Source organism: Ornithodoros turicata, chromosome 4 (genome assembly GCF_037126465.1).
Source record: "Ornithodoros turicata isolate Travis chromosome 4, ASM3712646v1, whole genome shotgun sequence".
In the NCBI taxonomy this organism is placed as follows: domain Eukaryota; kingdom Metazoa; phylum Arthropoda; class Arachnida; order Ixodida; family Argasidae; genus Ornithodoros; species Ornithodoros turicata.
The window spans coordinates 82,581,053-82,601,129 of NC_088204.1; the positions used below are offsets into that span (position 1 = coordinate 82,581,053).

A 20,077-nucleotide genomic window follows, 5' to 3' on the forward strand; every position below is an offset into this window, starting at 1 on the left:
CCTATTCATGCGTCCACGTTGATGTGAATGTCTGTCTTTCACATGTACCCAATAGAGTCGACATCGCTCGCAGGGGTGCGCCACAGTCACTAACATTTATTTACCGCCATGTTGGTTCTGGTAGTCTCGACCCTCACCCTCATCACATTCAGCGCTCATTTCGTCTTTCTCAGTTTTGGGTAACGATATTTCTGCAATTGTCATATTTTTACCTTAATAAACTTAAATCTTGTTCTTCATGTCCTTGTCCTTGGATTGTGCGGCTTATAAAACTGCGTCGGTGCACGGTGCTGTTCCCGGGAAGATCTTTTCGTAAAAATCTTGCCCCGTACTGTAAAAAAGCCTGAGCAAAAAAAAGAACGGATGACACAGTATGGGGTTCCTCCACCAGCTCACCTGCATTTATGCTATTTTATCAGTTAAATCTTGCCTTTTCGAAGCTAGTGCCCTGCAGAGCGGTGCCGGCGGTAGTGAATAGATCCTGTATATTGTGGGGCGGTGTCCAATAACCCCTTCAAACGTAGGGAGGTTGTAGTGGAGGTAATGGTAGAACTGCTCGGTAACATATGAAGCGGGCAACTGAAGCCGGCCGCGAGTGTACCCCCGGGGGTTGGTTCTTGGCCACGTCGTCCCTCTGCTGACTCCTGTGGTCGCGAAGGTACACTTTGCGTCGCAGGCTGAAGCAAGTCTCAAGTGGCAACGCATCGTCGTTGTACGATCTTTGCGTGCGAATATGTATATAACAAGACATCGTTTCGGTCGTTTTTCAGATTTCCCTTGCGGTGCAGGAAAGACACAGAAGGAGGAACGGAACGGTGGATGAACACGATCCTTCGCATCAAAGCCTCAACAATACGGCCTCATCACTAATACGACACTGTCACACGAATCTTACGCGTAAAGGCAGCACGCGTGAATCCGGTATGACAGTACCGCCCTAACCTTCCAGCATATCGAAGAGAGCGGCGCGCCCCACTAACCCAAGGCGAGACTTGTGGAAGAGTTTCTGCCGACCCGCAAGAGAAGTCGAGGGCGTCGCCTGTTCGAGACACTTTCTCTTACGACAGGGAACGTTCGATGATCGGCGAGATGGCCTCCTTGAGAGAGGCAGACGAGTTCCGGAACAAGACCATCCGACTTTCCAGGAAGTGATCGGTCACGCTACGGGGGAAAGCGTCAGACTCATTGTAAAGGCCGTTTCGCGCCCATGCTTACGACTTTAGCTCCATGAATAGTGCTGTGGAGTGAACGGGTATGCTTTTGAGAACACTCCGTCTCAATGGAGAACGGAAGGGTGTGCTGTAACCTGTTGGAACGTGAAGAGTCAAGGACGAGAATTTAAAAATAAATAAAAACAGGATAAAGAAGTGTACAAGGGGGACCTGAATCGTAGGGTTGGTACTTTTTTCTTTTTTTTTTCTTTTTTTGCAGCGACCTCCTTCCACAAACCCTCCGAATTCCGTGTTCTTCTAAAAATATACTATGGAATTGTAGTTTGGTTAGGATATTATCGTGGAATAAAGTATCACAGCGCAAACAGAGCAGAATGACATCGCACTTCTCAAGGACACACACCTAGATAAACGTTGACCGTTGATAAGTGAAATGAAAATGTGGTAGTACACCACCCATCACTAGGCCACGTGGTCATTCCTGTGTGATCCTCAGCGACCTACAGTTGAACACAAACGATTCTGTTAGTTTGGCCAGTTGGTGTCACTTGATTCGTGACATGTACGTCACGAGGGCAACTCTCGAAATCATTTGTGGACATTTTTTAGGGGTCTACTCTAGCGAAAGTATCACCTCTCAAATCTGCCTCTTGCGTTGTGTCCATACTATCGATAACACTTTTTTTCTTCTCGTCCCTCTGGCTTGCCTCCACTCCATTTCGCTTTCAAGTAACCCGATTCATCCCAATTCCTCACTTCGAACTAGATTTGAATGTTTTTTCTTTCTTTCTTTTTTTTTTTCAGTTGTCAGCTTCCATCTGTGTACCATGATAGAAGATGTCTCTGAGGTAGGTCTTCCACGAAGCCTGTTAGATACGGGGTGCCGTATATGCTGAGATGTCAATGCATCTTAAATAACCCTCACAGAATTAAAGTGCTGAAGAAGAAACATGGCGACGAAGCCTGAGCTTGGGTACAACAACAACAGGAGGTTGTTGCTCATGATCATAGTTGTCTCGCGATGTAAAACTACGAATTTCCACGATTTATCCTGAGGTTTTACTGACGTGTCTGCACGTTAAATCGACGACACTCTCTCCGTTATTTCGAACTTGAGAACGCAAGGGCCATCTGCGCCATCTACTAAACGTCTGCAGTATTATCATTCGTGTACAGGGTTGCCACTCGGCCAATATTTATTGCTCGTGCCGGCTGCGGGTTGAAAGGCAATACCGGCAGCGTTGTACCAGAAGCGTTCCACCGACAACTTTCGACAAATTCCGTGAGCCCGTCGAAGAAATTTGGAACGACCCAGCGCCGGTGCTTCCCATTTGTTTCCAAGTCTTGTTTCCGATCTAGTATATTGTAATATCAAGAGTACAAACGGAACAAACAGTTTGATTTTTGTCCATGCTGCTGAGTGGATGCTTTCTTTCTTCGTACGCTTCTCTTTCACCCTGTCATATTCTCTCTCTCTCTCTCCTATGTATCACTCTCAATTTCCTTCGCTCATTCATTTACTCTTCCTCCTCTCCCTCTAGGTGTCAATCACTCGGCCTTTTTTTTCATGGCCGAAGGTGGAACCCTATCTGCGTTCCATTATTTGTACGATCTCAACTCCTTGCACAGCTGTCACAGGACATTTACGAAAGTACATCACGCGTGGGATTGAATAACACGAATTTGAAGGTTCTGTATGATTTCTATTTAAACATGCCTGTTTCCGATTCGGGATGGGTCACAACGGGCCGTATACTCGCGAGGCGATGGCCCTGACACAAAAAACAATCGCATGGTTAAGTGCTCGAGCATTGGTTGACCATGCGTGATGTTACATTCTTTTTACAAAGCACCTGATGAAAAAGTAATCATGTTGATTACCTTTGACGAGAATGGAGCCCCTCGACCTCCTTCGTGCGAGTGAGTGAGTGAAAGTGCGGACTAAAAACATCACATTCCTTTTTTAAGCCCAGCTCTCTCAAAAGCACACAAAATACGAATGCCATCTTATGAAGATTAAGCGCTTCCATGAATTTTCCACACAAGCCGGGAAACTCCATAGATTCCGATTCTCCACGTGTTGATGACGACATCGGGAGCTGTCTCCTAGCAACAGCGTCTCCTCTCTTCACTCAACATTGGAAGCTGTGCTGAGGAGCAATGTTACCAGATGCATTCAAGATTACGTAGCCTATGGAAACAATAAATTGGGAGAATGCAGTACGAGACACGTGGATTGATTCTGCAGACTCGAGAGGGAGTCTGTATAGAGTGGCACTTAGTAAGACCGCGCCGTTCATTTGCTCGTGGGAATACAGCGCCATCTATGAATGGACTCGTCAACCACATCGTTGATGTTCACGTGGTGACGTTTCCATGTTTCCATATACTGTTTTGAAACTGCGCATATAGCAGCAGGAATTTCTCAATGACAAAGTATACAGCCGCGAACCGTGTCCTGTGTGCGTGTTTCTTTTTTGTTGTTCCTTCTCCAAAACCGTTTCTATGTGTTTGTTTGTTCCTGAGAATAAAATTCACTTTATTTATTTATTTATTTGTTCGTTCATTTGTTGTTCATTCGTTACTTCCGCATTACCTCGTCTTTGTTTTATTATAGCACTCCCAGCTCACGTGGCCTAGAGGCTACGATAGAGATACGCTAGGAACTGCGAAGTGAACCAGCGGCTGTGCCGTCTGCGTTTTCCTCCGAAGCTGTAAGACAACTGTCAGCAAGTTCCCTGTGAAGTCGGCCCAGGAAGTCGTGACGTTGCCCGCTTGACCGTGACCACCCGGTGATCAGTTCCACCACCACTCTCTCTTATTATACATAGATAGCCAGTCCTTTTTGACGAACTCTATAATCCATTATGCATCTTATATTCTACTACAAACTCTATTATGTGCAAGAAAAAAATTGCAAACCTGAGCTGTCCAGCTTCGGTATACAGGGTGTCAGAGAAGGTGATTTCAGAGTTAAGGAATTGGTGAGCTTAGCCTCATGCTTACACGTGACAGGTTTCTGTTACCCTTTTATTTTCTCGCACATTTTTTTTTTTTTTCACATTTCCACGTATCATTTTTACTGATTTCTACGAAACCAACTGAACGCAACATTCAAACACCGTTCACATCAAGTCCTCACATCACATGGGCCTCCTCGCAGTCTTTGGTACTTGGAACTTGGCCTCAAAGTCTTCCATTGGATTCATAAATAATGTAGTAGTCGTTTCGAAGCTACTCAGCACATCACAAAGTATTACTTTAGTACTGGCACAAAATACTGCAGGTTTGCACATATTACAAAAATACTGCCATCACCCTTGTACTGTACTCGTCCAGCGGCTGCCGTTCTGTGATTGGAACCGCATGTGTCAGAAATTGAATGATACTCTGACATCGAATTGCGTGTTCTAATACAGCATTGTCTCTTAAGTTCTGGAAGCACTGGAATAGACAGTAAGAATACGTTTGTAACTGTGAAACGCATACAGCACGCGCTGATAAACAACCGCGCCGCACAGCGGGCAGTAGCGCAAGCTTTGCGTCTCTCCGCAAGGTCCAGGATTGAATTGGACGGTGACACTTTAGCGTTAACACCTCGTCACTGCAACAACAGAGGTGCACCGGGCATCCATATGGCCAATGCCTTGCTCGACTTTGTCATCCAACAACTGCACGTTACAATGTCCGAGTTGAATGACATGCTGGTTGGCCTTTGTGAGGATTCTCAATAGAAAATCTTGTCTTTGATCCAGACATGGTAATTGGCTACTTTGACGTAGTATCCGTAGTGATCTTTTCGGCCGCATCCGACGCCCCAGCTGACGATGCCGATGACGTACCAACGGTCTTTTTGTTGGACCACAAAGGGGCCTCCACTGTCGCCTTTGCAGGCATCTCCAATTATTTCTTGTCTGTAGCCAGCGCAGAACATATTGCGGGTAACCTGCGGAAGGAAAATGACGTCGTTTCACTCTCCTACATGTCCTGTGCACACTCACTGTGCACCGCGTAGGATCTCAGATCAGATAGTCAGATGTCAAAAGACACAGCAACAGTCCGGGCGCAAGATGTCTGGGCGTGACATACATCCTACCTCTTACATCATGTCGTCAGATTTGCTTTCTTTGCTTTTTTTCACTCTTGATTTTTTTTTTTCATTTATTTATCGTGTATTATGCACTCATCTGTCTTGGCCTTAACGAGGCTCGCAATTCAGGTTGTTTCTTTTGATGATGTTCATCTGTGTGTATTTTCCCCGACTGCGATAACGAGAGTAGCAAGTCGGGACCAACATCTACATGTTTTTTCTCGTTTCTTTATCCTTTTCCATTTACTCTAATCTAATATCTGCTAAACTGTTTTGTACGATACAAATTTTGACGCCTGAGTGAATCTATAAATAACCTGTGAGAAGTTTTCCTGGAGGTCTGCATCAAGGTCAAGAACCATAACACTCGCGAATGATGTTAGCAGGCGGGGTTCACTGTGGACTTAGGAACCATGGACGCCTGTTCTTAGTGTAAAGCACTATTTAGTATTCACGTCGTTACATTATTCACGTCGTTACATGCCATGCAGCTACAGTCACACTTGTGTGCACTAACTGACCTGTGGCGCCATTCGGTCACCTGGTATCAAAGACTATATTTTCGTAGGGGAGGTTCTTCTTTCGGTGCCTCTGTCACTGATCCCAGTTCCTGGACATGTGTATACAAAGAGGTAGTAGATGGCCCACCCCGTATCTCGTCAAAAGGCACCCGCATCAGACGGTTCACGAGGGCACAGACGCCATGCACATTGCACACAGGTATGATTGCGGCTGCAGCATCACCGATGCTTTCCTTGTGCATTTGGTAGCGTGAATAAGATTGTGAAGCTTTTGCGTAAAGTACGCGACTCGCAGAGGAATAGCTAAGGGCAAGCGTTTCAAGACCTTTGCTCATTGTTCTACTAAACGGGCGTCTGCGCCTATGGGCCACCGTGCTCATTATAGCACGCAAGTGCGTGGCGGGCTTCGTCCGTCTTACCGGGTACTGCGTGTTGGTCTGGCATGTCTTCTGGTCCACGATTGGCAGACGTATCTCCTGCAGGTAACGCGGAATAGCGCTGCTCGTCTCTGTCAACTGTCCCCAGCCTGTCACCGTGCCGAGCTTAGAGTCGCCGCTGAAGTAGTCTCTCTCTATGGTCCTGTCTTCACCCAGGCATACTGGCAGGATGAAGTCTGTGAACGTCACGCGGTCGGCAAGCTGTACGAGGGCTATGTCATTGTCGAATGTGTTCACGTTGAAATTCCTGCAAGAGTCGTACCATTTTTTTAGTTTAGTGCAGGCAAAATATTATAGTCTGAACTTGGTATGGGACAACATCCACTGTTTCTTATTGTCTACGACGCGATGTACTGGACATTACACCGCACGGCGGTGGTGGTCATTTACATGTGTCCTGATCGGCGGTGATGTAATGCCCCGAACGTCGCATCTGCGGGAGAGCTTCTCATCCCGCGGTGACAACAACATCGTCCGCGGTGATGAATTCAATGTCTCCCCCTTTTTTACATATATTCAACTCAATTCAACTCTCATCCCGTGGTCTCGCTCCAGTATTTCTTCGATAGAACTGAATCATATTCGTGCTGGCGCGTCGTTGTCGTCCACGAGTCGCTACATCACACCCCCTTCAGACGCAGAGCGCTGCTTGCGGTCAATCCCCACGTCGATACTACGAAGAGAAGACACGTGGATGAGAGACGGCTGAGCAGACTTCTTGTCTTGAAGGCGGTCGGTGCAAGCTCCGCGTCTGATGGGGTGGGAGGAGGTTCGACCTAACTACCCATGGTCAACGACAACGATGTTCTACTGCCTCCACGTGGTAGCGCGCACTTCTATCAACCAGAGTCCCTATAAGAGCTTAATTAGTGACTCTACTATCAACGAAGTCCTGGATGAGGCCAGGCTGAACATGACGCAAGTAGAAGGACGCCATTATTATCTACAAATGCATAGACCTCTCACAGTTTGATTGGCTTTGAATGGCAGCATTGCTATGTTTAGAATTCACTGCTTACGGGTGAAAGTGGACGTCAGCGATTCTCGTGACGAACTGCTGTGGCTCGTCTTCAGTCTGATCGTATTTGCCGAGTCGGACTTCCACTTCGTCGATCTTTATGTCGTCTCGCTTGAAGCAGTGGGACGCCGTCAAAACCCATTGGTCGTTGAGAAGGCTTCCACCACAGAATGCCTTACGGAGATCTGTCCAGAACATGACCTGAAACGTGAAACACCTGGTCATGCAAGATATCGTCGCTGTGATCTGAAGATGCGTGCTTATACACTTCTTAGTTATCCAGTACAATGGTAGGATGTACGCTTAAGGGTGTAGCTCTGTATTATGTCATTTTATTGGCCCTCCACGAATGGTAGAACAGATGCTTTACCTGCCAGGGGTATGCTCCTTTGGTAGAGTCCATTCCACCCACAATCTTGCCATGGTCCATATGTGGCTTATCCATTCTTGGCTTACCAGCGTACGGGACACCACATACTGCAGAGAAATTGCACAGTTACCCCCCGTTGTGGGAATCGCGAATCCTCGACATCCAACGTACTTTCTTCTACGTTGATCCTCGGAGTAACCCTAAGGATGGCCGATTCTTCGATGCTGCAGTTGGAGCGCTTGTCTGTAGCTCGACACGTGTATACCGCAGAGTCCTTAGGCATAGAGTCGCTAATATACACCAGCCCATTGCCAAGGTCGTTGTACCGTGGGCTCTTGGGAAAAGGCAGACCATTACGAAGCCACGTTATCTGCACCTCAGAGGACGGTCGGTTGGGAACTTGAGCGGTGCAGTGCATGATTGCTGTTTCTCCGTGGGCGATCTGTTGGTCCTTTGGCAATTTGCGGAAGACTGTTACATGAGACAGATATCACAGATGTTACATAAGACAGACATAAATCATGGTTAATGCTACTAAGGTACTTCTGACATATCGCTAACAGTTATGTGTACGTGGTCCGTTTTGTAATGGTGTGTGCAGTGGATACGTAATAAGGAGTTTGTCCCGCTTTTAAACGTTTTCCGTGAAAGACAATCGTCATCGCAAGGGAGCCGGTCGACGTCAGTTTGGGGTCTCGAATCCAAACAACTCCAGTTGCCACTAAGGGGTCGTCCATATTGACGAAGTGTATTGGCGCACTATGTATTGACAAACCCACAAGTAAAAAGCGGAAGCCGATGTGTAAAGGCCAGCGTCGGCAGCAGGATTCAAACCGCTCTGGTTCCTGGTCAGAGATGTTACCATCACATCATGCCACTACATCGCCGGAATGCCTCGTTCGACGCACAGAATGTCGGTATTTGACACGTCGCTCAAAGGAGGCTCGATCTGCTGACGAAGGTCATTCCAGGGCAGTGTAATAGTAGCACGTCTAACCGGCAATGAGAGTGACATTCCTCATCCGGGAATCAGAGTTAGTCCCGCTGCTGGTACTTTGTTGCCGTTTTGTCTTTGGTGTGGATGGAAGATGGAGGCTATACCATATGTCATAAATATGGCCATGATTGTACTTACAGATGTTGCATTTTGGTTTCTCTCTTCTGGTTACCATCGTGAGGAGAACAGATCCTGTAGCCACTCGGTCATCGTCGACGACTGTGCACGAGTAACGGCCTTCCAACAAAGCGTCCATCTTACGAATCCAAATTGTAGTTGATGACACCACGTGGAGGTTCGGCAAGGGTGATGTTCCGTTCAAGACAACGTCACCTTTTTTCCTGTAAGAAGTATAATTTGTTAACTAGGTCCTTTTAGTGGTCTTCTATCTCAGGTAGCACATGGTGTGCCCATGGAAGCATTTCGACCCTACGCAACCACTTCCACCAAGAATTTTCCCAACTTGCTACCAAATATTTTACAGCCATCTCCCCTTCCAAAAAATTCCTAATATGGATATCGTACTAATACGAGGGTTGTTCCAGACAGGTTTTATATTTAAAAATGAAGATACTTACAGATTTGAAACATATAGTTACCTTCGAAGACTACACATTTAGCACAGTGCTGTTTCCACTCCCCGGAACATTCATTGCAAAGTCCGCTTTCCCGTCGCAATCGTTTGAATCTTCGACACATCCTGAATACTTTCCTTTCAATCGCATTTGGATTTTTTTTATCTTGTACTTCTTTTGTGCCCTTCTGTGACTTTTATCTTTTTCCGAAAATGAAATGCACTTAGAAGGGTTTCATAACGTTCCGGATATTGAAAAGGCATGTGACTAAACCCCAAAAGGTTTTCACGGGATGTTTCCGTCACTAAAAACGGGGCTGGGGCTTCCGAAAGTATAAAGTGTGTAACTATTTTACCTTTTGAAATATAAATTCAGTCTGGATAATTTGGGATTCAGACTGTCGAATTTCATCCTTGGTTAACCATATTGGTGGAGGTGTTTCCTTCCTAAAGAAACCTGAAATTTCCAAGCCACTGACTTTCCTCGATGGTCACCAATACTATCCCTACTGGTACTCGCACCGGTGATCCCCATGCGATGCCTCCCCTGGCACAGGTGATACTTTCCCTGCGCCGCACCTCTATCCTCATTGTCATTACATTAAACTTCGTTTTTGGAACGTCAATATCTCTGTCGAGGTGTTCCTTTCCTCAAGAAATCTGGAACTTCCAAGCCATCGGCTTTGCTCGGTGATCACTAATACTACACCTACTGGTGCTGGCACCGGTGATCCCCATGGGATGCCTCCATTGGCACCGTGAATACTCTTCTTGGCCCGGACATCTATCCTCATTTTCATTACAATAAAGCTCGTTTTTGGGACCTCAATATCTTGGTGGCGGTGTTCCCTTCCTCAAGAAAGCTGGAGCATCTAAGCCACTGGCTTTTCTCGATGGTCACTAACACTACTCCTACTGGTGCTGGCACCGGTGATCCCCATGGGATGCCTCTCCTGGCACCGTAAATACCCTTCTTGCCTAGGACCCCTATCCTCATTGTCATTACAATAAAGCTCGTTTTTGGAACCTCAATATCTTGGTGGCGGTGTTCCCCTCCTCAAGAAAGCTGGAGCATCTAAGCCACCGGCTTTTCTCGATGGTCACTAATACTACTCCTACTGGTGCTGGCACCGGTGATCCCCATGGGATGCCTCCCCTGACACCGTAAATACCCTTCTTGCCTAGGACCCCTATCCTCATTGTCATTACAATAAAGCTCGTTTTTGGAACCTCAATATCTTGGTGGCGGTGTTCCCTTCCTCAAGAAAGGTGGAGCATCTAAGCCACCGGCTTTTCTCGATGGTCACTAATACTACTCCTACTGGTGCTGGCACCGGTGATCCCCATGGGATGCCTCTCCTGGCACCGTAAATACCCTTCTTGCCTAGGACCCCTATCCTCATTGTCATTACAATAAAGCTCGTTTTTGGAACCTCAATATCTTGGTGGCGGTGTTCCCCTCCTCAAGAAAGCTGGAGCATCTAAGCCACCGGCTTTTCTCGATGGTCACTAATACTACTCCTACTGGTGCTGGCACCGGTGATCCCCATGGGATGCCTCCCCTGACACCGTAAATACCCTTCTTGCCTAGGACCCCTATCCTCATTGTCATTACAATAAAGCTCGTTTTTGGAACCTCAATATCTTGGTGGCGGTGTTCCCCTCCTCAAGAAAGCTGGAGCATCTAAGCCACCGGCTTTTCTCGATGGTCACTAATACTACTCCTACTGGTGCTGGCACCGGTGATCCCCATGGGATGCCTCCCCTGACACCGTAAATACCCTTCTTGCCTAGGACCCCTATCCTCATTGTCATTACAATAAAGCTCGTTTTTGGAACCTCAATATCTTGGTGGCGGTGTTCCCCTCCTCAAGAAAGGTGGAGCATCTAAGCCACCGGCTTTTCTCGATGGTCACTAATACTACTCCTACTGGTGCTGGCACCGGTGATCCCCATGGGATGCCTCCCCTGACACCGTAAATACCCTTCTTGCCTAGGACCCCTATCCTCATTGTCATTACAATAAAGCTCGTTTTTGGAACCTCAATATCTTGGTGGCGGTGTTCCCTTCCTCAAGAAAGGTGGAGCATCTAAGCCACCGGCTTTTCTCGATGGTCACTAATACTACTCCTACTGGTGCTGGCACCGGTGATCCCCATGGGATGCCTCCCCTGACACCGTAAATACCCTTCTTGCCTAGGACCCCTATCCTCATTGTCATTACAATAAAGCTCGTTTTTGCAACCTCAATATCTTGGTGGCGGTGTTCCCTTCCTCAAGAAAGGTGGAGCATCTAAGCCACCGGCTTTTCTCGATGGTCACTAATACTACTCCTACTGGTGCTGGCACCGGTGATCCCCATGGGATGCCTCCCCTGGCACCGTAAATACCCTTCTTGCCTAGGACCCCTATCCTCATTGTCATTACAATAAAGCTCGTTTTTGGAACCTCAATATCTTGGTGGCGGTGTTCCCTTCCTCAAGAAAGCTGGAGCATCTAAGCCACCGGCTTTTCTCGATGGTCACTAACACTACTCCTACTGGTGCTGGCACCGGTGATCCCCATGGGATGCCTCCCCTGGCACCGTAAATACCCTTCTTGCCTAGGACCCGTATCCTCATTGTCATTACAATAAAGCTCGTTTTTGGAACCTCAATATCTTGGTGGAGGTGTTCCCTTCCTCAAGAAAGGTGGAGCATCTAAGCCACCGGCTTTTCTCGATGGTCACTAATACTACTCCTACTGGTGCTGGCACCGGTGATCCCCATGGGATGCCTCCCCTGACACCGTAAATACCCTTCTTGCCTAGGACCCCTATCCTCATTGTCATTACAATAAAGCTCGTTTTTGGAACCTCAATATCTTGGTGGCGGTGTTCCCTTCCTCAAGAAAGGTGGAGCATCTAAGCCACCGGCTTTTCTCGATGGTCACTAATACTACTCCTACTGGTGCTGGCACCGGTGATCCCCATGGGATGCCTCCCCTGACACCGTAAATACCCTTCTTGCCTAGGACCCCTATCCTCATTGTCATTACAATAAAGCTCGTTTTTGCAACCTCAATATCTTGGTGGCGGTGTTCCCTTCCTCAAGAAAGGTGGAGCATCTAAGCCACCGGCTTTTCTCGATGGTCACTAATACTACTCCTACTGGTGCTGGCACCGGTGATCCCCATGGGATGCCTCCCCTGGCACCGTAAATACCCTTCTTGCCTAGGACCCCTATCCTCATTGTCATTACAATAAAGCTCGTTTTTGGAACCTCAATATCTTGGTGGCGGTGTTCCCTTCCTCAAGAAAGCTGGAGCATCTAAGCCACCGGCTTTTCTCGATGGTCACTAACACTACTCCTACTGGTGCTGGCACCGGTGATCCCCATGGGATGCCTCCCCTGGCACCGTAAATACCCTTCTTGCCTAGGACCCGTATCCTCATTGTCATTACAATAAAGCTCGTTTTTGGAACCTCAATATCTTGGTGGAGGTGTTCCCTTCCTCAAGAAATCTGGAACTTCCAAGCCATCGGCTTTCCTCGATGATCACTAATACTAGTCCTACCGGTGCTGGCACCGGTGATCCCCACGGGATGCCTCCCCTGGCACCGTAAATACCGTTCTTGCCTAGGACCCCTATCCTCATTGTCGTTACAATAAAGCTCGTTTTTGGAACCTCAATATCTTGGTGGAGGTGTTCCCTTCATCAAGAAATCTGGAACTTCCAAGCCATCGGCTTTCCTCGATGATCACTAATACTAGACCTACTGGTGCTGGCACCGGTGATCCCCATGGGATGCCTCCATTGGCACCGTGAATACTCTTCTTGGCCCGGACATCTATCCTCATTTTCATTACAGTAAAGCTCGTTTTTGGAACCTCAATATCTTGGTGGAGGTGTTCCCTTCCTCAAGAAATCTGGAACTTCCAAGCCATCGGCTTTCCTCGATGATCACTAATACTAGTCCTACCGGTGCTGGCACCGGTGATCCCCACGGGATGCCTCCCCTGGCACCGTAAATACCGTTCTTGCCTAGGACCCCTATCCTCATTGTCGTTACAATAAAGCTCGTTTTTGGAACCTCAATATCTTGGTGGAGGTGTTCCCTTCATCAAGAAATCTGGAACTTCCAAGCCATCGGCTTTCCTCGATGATCACTAATACTAGACCTACTGGTGCTGGCACCGGTGATCCCCATGGGATGCCTCCATTGGCACCGTGAATACTCTTCTTGGCCCGGACATCTATCCTCATTTTCATTACAGTAAAGCTCGTTTTTGGGACCTCAATATCTTGGTGGCGGTGTTCCCTTCCTCAAGAAAGCTGGAGCATCTAAGCCACCGGCTTTTCTCGATGGTCACTGATACTACTCCTACTGGTGCTGGCACCGGTGATCCCCACGGGATGCCTCCCCTGGCACCGTAAATACCGTTCTTGCCTAGGACCCCTATCCTCATTGTCATTACAATAAAGCTCGTTTTTGGAACCTCAATATCTTGGTGGAGGTGTTCCCCTCCTCAAGAAATCTGGAACTTCCAAGCCATCGGCTTTCCTCGATGATCACTAATACTAGACCTACTGGTGCTGGCACCGGTGATCCCCATGGGATGCCTCCATTGGCACCGTGAATACTCTTCTTGGCCCGGACATCTATCCTCATTTTCATTACAGTAAAGCTCGTTTTTGGGACCTCAATATCTTGGTGGCGGTGTTCCCTTCCTCAAGAAAGCTGGAGCATCTAAGCCACCGGCTTACATGCTCTTAGCACCGTCATCTTAGCCACCGGCATCTTAGCCACCGGTGCTGGCACCGGTTATCCCTATGGGATGCCTCCCCTGACACCAGGGATGCTGTTCTTGCCCCGTACCTCTATCCTCATTTTCACCATAATAAAGTTCGTTTTTTAAACAACAATAGCACTTTTTGATCACTCATAAATTGCGCGGCCGTTGCCCAGGTGAGGCGAAAGATGGATGTCAGCCTCCTCCCCCCCCCCTACTGAAGTCCAACACCCCTCTCAAGTGAAAACATTTTTCTCTTGTGAGAGATTGAACTTCAAACACGATACAACCCAGTACCTCAGTGTGACCGTGTTAAAACTTGTGCACTAATGTTGCCTTCATTTGGAATATGGTCTTGAAGGGTTTCGAACGTTCATGAATGAGCGTTTTTGAACATATCGACTCCCACGAGGGATAGCATCCGCTAACACAGCACTGGAAGTTTTTAGAGTGTTACTGACCAGATGATTTTGGCACCGGGTATCTTGGGGGTGCACTTCATGATGTGGCTGTCTTCGTATGCCACTGTCGCGTCATGTGGCATCTCATCGATCAGCTCCGTGGTCGAAACTACGTCAGGTGGACGGTCCTCCACAGTCTGTGGGTTGGCTACATTCGCTGTTAAAATTAAGTGGAAATTTACTGCGACTATACAGAAGTGATATTGCAAGGTACGCTAAAAAAGGTGCTGTTAGATTTGACTCGCGAGTTATGCCGGATATTTGCATCGATGTGAAGTAATAGACTCAGGCCGCAAAAAAATTGACACCGAAACTCACTCTGACATCAAGAGAGACGGTCACGTGATTAGAAGAACCAATTGGTATTGCTTTCTGACTGCATCTCGCCAGCTACAACGTGCAGAAAAATAATTCAATTGAATGATGCCAGTTGAAGAAAAGGCACCAGCAGTGGTGGGAGGGGGGATGTGTTTAATGCTAACAAAAAATGAAGAGAAAAAGAAGGGAAAGATTAGCCATGATGTAGGCTTGCTATCTGCAGTGAGATTCCTAGCGTTCTAGGGTGGTTCCTAGCGTGGCTTGGTATGGGTGTGGAGTGGGTAGTTAGCATTGTGTAATCGATAGCATCTCTGACCGGCGATCAGAGGGTGTGAGCTAGAATCCCACTGCTGGTGCCTTTTCCTCAACTGCTATGGTTCAATTGAAGTGGCTTGTATTGTGTTTGTCCTTCTATTTCAGTTGCCTCATCTACTACAACGTTTCTTGAGAAAAATAATGATTTTTCTTCTCAATACGGCGATTCTCCAGGCGTAATAATGGACCACGTGGATCAAAGTGTCAGAGTCCCCTTAAAGATGCTGCAGATGACATGTGATGTCTATGATAATTTTTTACGCTTTTCAGCTCCTCAAAGTGCAAAGCTAATAACGACAAAGCGACACTTACTGATTGCCACAAGCTTGTAGTTTGCAAGAAAGCCCCGAAACTCTGAGAAATTGTCAGTGTAGAACTTAAGCCGCATCTTGTTCCGAGTGGAGATGATCTCCTTCATCTCTCCTTTGTCGCCGCATAGTCGACCCATGGAGGACCAGCCTGTATGGGAGCAAAAGAAGCTCCTCATGTAGAACAGAATAGGTTTATCTATGCACACCATATGGCGTACTCTACAGAGCTGCATAACAGGAATGTGTTAACGTCATGCTCATCGTGAGCTGATATGCCCATCGCCATTGTGTGAGTGATCGTAGAGTGTAATAGCAGTGTGCTACGTTGAAAGACTCTGTTGCTGCGGAACGTCCTTCCATCTGCGATGATGATCATTGAATATCCAAAATACTATAAGGAACATGAGCTCAGCGCTTCATACCTCATCTAATCAATCAACATTACAAAAAACTGCTACGTTATCATTGTAAACACCGTTTACTATCGTTAAATGTTGAAGACTCGCTACTACTTCGGCTACCTGAAGACTCTTTGAGAGCAGAATATCCTGGAGTCCATGGTCCTTCCACACTCGGCGTCAAAACTCAAGACCATCGAGCTTGATCACGTTAAGTTTCTAGAGAACGGCATCTGACGTGCAATTCATAGTTACTTTCGTCAAGAGCTGTAAGTAAGTAGTTACAGTCTCAGGTTACTGAGTAACTCGGTAAAAGTAACTAGTTATAGTTGCCAGTTGCTCATATAACATACTTGCTACCCAGGACTGCTACTATGTGTCATTGGACGATGGCAATTCAAACGTGACTTACTTCCGTTGGCATGTCCATCCCACAACTGCACGTAATCAAAGCTACAGTTCTTGTCGGGCTCCAGGGAAAAGTCTTCGAAGTGCAATGCAACTCGGGCATCGACGGGCGCTTCCAGGTCCACAACACAGTTGGAACTGGGAGAGTAACGGTTCGGATAGTTTGGTGAAGTGATGGTGCCGTTTTTGGCGTCCCGCTTTAAGATGCACGCTGCAGGAAAGACAGACTTGTTGTTAAAGTATCCAGTTTCGTGGAATTCATGCTCTTGTCCGTGAGAAAAGAACTGTTTCAAGAAAGGGAAATTTGAAACAGGAGCGGCGTTAAGAGAACCCGGTTCTTCGATGCGAAGAAGCCGTACATAACGTGAGCATTCATATGTCGAAAAATTGATAAGCACCTGTCGGGACTAATATAGCCCTGTCTTTGCATTTTTGTTGTTGTTGTTGTTAATCTAATTTACTAAGCACACTGGGTGCAAAAGCTCCAAGGAACACATTCGCCACACATGTGTTTACAGACACACGTTAGTGTGTGTGTACTCAGAGCACTACAGAGTATTGCAGAGCATTGCAGAGCATGTGCAGATCGCGCACTACACAGGGTACGCCATTATGATATAGCTGCAAGCACTCGCGTGTCACTGAACCACGTCGTACTCAATTTCTTTGCGCCATAAACAACTCATCCCATTGTCAGCGTTACATTACGTTAGTAACTATGGTGGAATTACGTTAAACAATCGAGGGAAACTGTGAGAAATATGTTGACCTATTCGTTATGAGGGCATCAGCCTCAGTTTAGTTTAAGTGACCACACAACATGCTCTTTGCTCTCTCTTCCTCTCACGGTGTAAATATTGGTCATACGAGAACCCAGGACTCACCGCCTTCGGAACTGGCATGAATGCCGCCATCGTCGGCTTCGTACTCCAAAAGGAATCCACGATTGTTAAGCAGGTCGTCAGACCTGAAGTGGATGAGGACGTTGTTGCCAATGGATCTCAATACTCGCTTCTGAGAATTGCCGCAGAACTTGCCCAGCAGTGGAGATTCTGCAAACGGGTTGTACTACATTCAGAGCGTGAATGAGGTACCTCAAAGAACTGACGGTATGGCGTAGATGCAGGCCAACTGGTGGACAAACTCGATAGTGCCTGTGCCTGTGCACAAACAACCGAACGACGACACTAACACGAGACTCAAAGCAGCAAAAGTTTCAAGAAGTTGCGACGCCACAAGTTACACTGGGTAAATGTATATAGGCAGTTATTTCTATCCATGTTAGCGCAAGTTTTACAGCAAATGGGTAACGGACGCGGAGAAGACCACGATGCCGACCGCATCTTCGCCGGTGAAGCGGCAAAATAGCCTGAACTCTCCTCTAAAGGAGCATGGAAGGCCGCCAGGACACGGATTTTTTTTTTTACCGCCTCATACTAGCTTCAGGAACGCAAAATATTTCCTTTGGGAAGTGCCTCGAGAAATCAAACTCAAACTCAAAAATTAGTTTACAAAATGTGAGCGGCGGTCTCTCCCATGCTACTCCCGCCGTGTGGTGACGTCACATCAGCGGATTACTTTTTATTGTCTGTCGAGAATTCGTCTGCTAGTGAAAGCGACCGAACGCAACACGGGACGGGCGGCGCAAAATCCAACTGCCAAGAGAAAAGAGAAGGCTCGCTCCCCGCTTTTGAGCAGGGTCTCAGACTGGCAGAGAAAAAAAATTAGCCAGACTTCGTGTTTGTGTCTGTCCTCTCGTGTTCCCTAGTCTCGGGGTTTTACATTATGCAAAATTAGCGTTTCTGACCCGCGTGCGAGATTGAAAGCTCCCTTGCGCACCACTATTGCGCGTTGCTGTCATACGGTTTGTGCTCCATGGCTTGTACTCCTCTTGACATATGTATACACTTTTCTTTCTTTCTTTCTTTCTTTTTTTTTTTTCGAGTTCTTCCATGCTCCTTTAAATCAGTACTTCGACGGCCGAATTTGTGCAAGGATCTGTCTGTATCTCGTTAGACATAATACCATCACGCATTATCCCGTGATTGTTGGAAGCGCCTATTACTCACCCTCTGAAGGACCGTCGAATATCTCGACGAAGTCGAAGGAACAGGTCTCGTCGAACTCGAGGGCAATCTCTTTAAATCTCATGACGATGACGTTACCTGGTCGTACATTGATCAGTATCCAACACGTACTGTTGTCCGGGTACTGCAGAGGGTAGTTGGGACTGGTCACGTTCCCAGCGTTGGCAGTCAATGTGTCGTGGCAGCTCTGGTCGGCTACTCCTACGTTAACGTTAAACAAACACATGTAGTGTGAGCTCCTAAGATCGTTTGCACAGAACGCAAAAGTTTTTGTGAACGCTTTTGCAGTACGCTTTGCACGAACTGAAAGATAACCAAGTGACGTTTGCAAAGCTGCGGGCAGGCTCCTAGAACGATTTTTATTGCGAGCAGACCCAGTATACAGAGATTACACTCGTTCTAGATTCTTTAAGACATAACGAGTTTCATCCACCTGTTTACCATTCAAATTGAAGAAGAAGTCAAGACATTGTCCCAAGTTTGACCGTCGCAACGGAAATAGATATTGATGGAAGGCGAAGAAACGACTGTTTGTCACCCCCTGTTCTTTGGACGTTGATAAACTTAAAACAGCCCCTCTTGGAGTATGGGGTTCATGACAAGCGTGCTCGCCAACCCCAAAAAGGACGACTACTTACTTCCTTGCGGATTGTCTGTGAAATATTCCATGAGAAATCCCTTTTCTTCGTAAGAATCGTCCGACTTAAAGATGACGGTGACGGTGGAAGAGTTTGTGACGATGGTTTTATTCCGAGAAGATCCACATAGCTTCCCCAGGGATCGAGGAGGAAGACCAGCGAGGACGTCCACGTTGTCGTACCTGGACAACGAAAGATGCTACGGTTGAATATGTCTCATAATTACAATACAATCAATACGCATGGTGAGAAAGTTCCTGCGCTCATTAACTACAGCACAAGACGCAGAGTATCGTGCACCCATCCATGTCTATTCTTGTCCATGGTGGACTAGTGTGGGAAAAGTACCACCCCAGTGTACATATTGCACATGGCTCTCTACCTGTCTAGCCGTACATTAATGATAAAAGTCTACAACTGTACAGACCATCCTTTTGATGCATAACGGTCTGCTTAAGTGCTTGGTATTGTTAGACGTTGTTCAATGAACTGTACCTATGCTGAACTGCGCACAAGAGGACTCCCTCGTTCGCTTTGCACAATTTCTCAATTGGAAGAGAGCTACGCTCTATGAAAAAAAGGAGTAAAACGGGAGTAATTGAAGCTTCCACCGCAATTACTCCCCATTTTATTCCCCTAACCCCGAAATTTACTCCCCAGGATTGCAAATAGTCACTGAACTTCGCAAGTGGTCTCCTGGATGCAACAGTCTACGTAAATATCTGCTCTTCGTGAACTTGGGGGAATAAGGCTATATGACTTAGCTAAATTTTCTCTCCGCGCAGAGGGAAAAAATAATTCCAGGTTCTTTCTCGCGATGTTGTGTCCTATGCATGTCGCAAGATTTTATATCACACAACATATCACGGTTGACGGTTTAATTCGAAGCATTTCCATTGATGCACACGAATTATGTACTTGGGATTGTTAGAACAGAGCGTGAAATGCAGTCTCCATCACTCTGTGACATTCATTTACTCCCGCGCGTTTACTCTCTAAATGTACTCATTTTTGTGGCAATACGTTTAGTCCAGAGTAAAATTACTCCTTCTTTTCTTAGAGTGTATATACGTGCCTCGTGTGGAGTAGAGTGTGTGTAAATCTTCTCAAATTTTAGCCTGCGCACAACTTCTTGATTCGCTGAAAATATGTCCTCGTCGATGTCGTAACATATGAGACATTACTTTTAG

The 20,077-nt window shown here is 46.9% G+C and overlaps 1 protein-coding gene across 1 annotated transcript in view; it reads right to left on the reverse strand.

The window, feature by feature from the left end:
• Window positions 1-4,184: 4,184 nt before the first annotated feature.
• LOC135392155 (mannan-binding lectin serine protease 1-like) overlaps window positions 4,185-20,077 on the reverse strand; it is a 30,480-nt gene continuing 14,587 nt past the window's right edge. The window contains exons 4-15 of the mRNA XM_064622846.1: window positions 18,888-19,069; window positions 18,232-18,450; window positions 17,047-17,214; window positions 16,167-16,373; window positions 15,358-15,504; window positions 14,413-14,569; window positions 8,744-8,946; window positions 7,780-8,079; window positions 7,609-7,715; window positions 7,240-7,439; window positions 6,203-6,467; window positions 4,185-5,118 (exon numbers count right to left, since the gene is read on the reverse strand). Of these exons, the coding sequence (XP_064478916.1) occupies window positions 4,900-5,118; window positions 6,203-6,467; window positions 7,240-7,439; window positions 7,609-7,715; window positions 7,780-8,079; window positions 8,744-8,946; window positions 14,413-14,569; window positions 15,358-15,504; window positions 16,167-16,373; window positions 17,047-17,214; window positions 18,232-18,450; window positions 18,888-19,069 (2,374 nt within the window). The 3' untranslated portion in view covers window positions 4,185-4,899. The remainder of the gene's footprint in view (window positions 5,119-6,202; window positions 6,468-7,239; window positions 7,440-7,608; window positions 7,716-7,779; window positions 8,080-8,743; window positions 8,947-14,412; window positions 14,570-15,357; window positions 15,505-16,166; window positions 16,374-17,046; window positions 17,215-18,231; window positions 18,451-18,887; window positions 19,070-20,077) is intronic.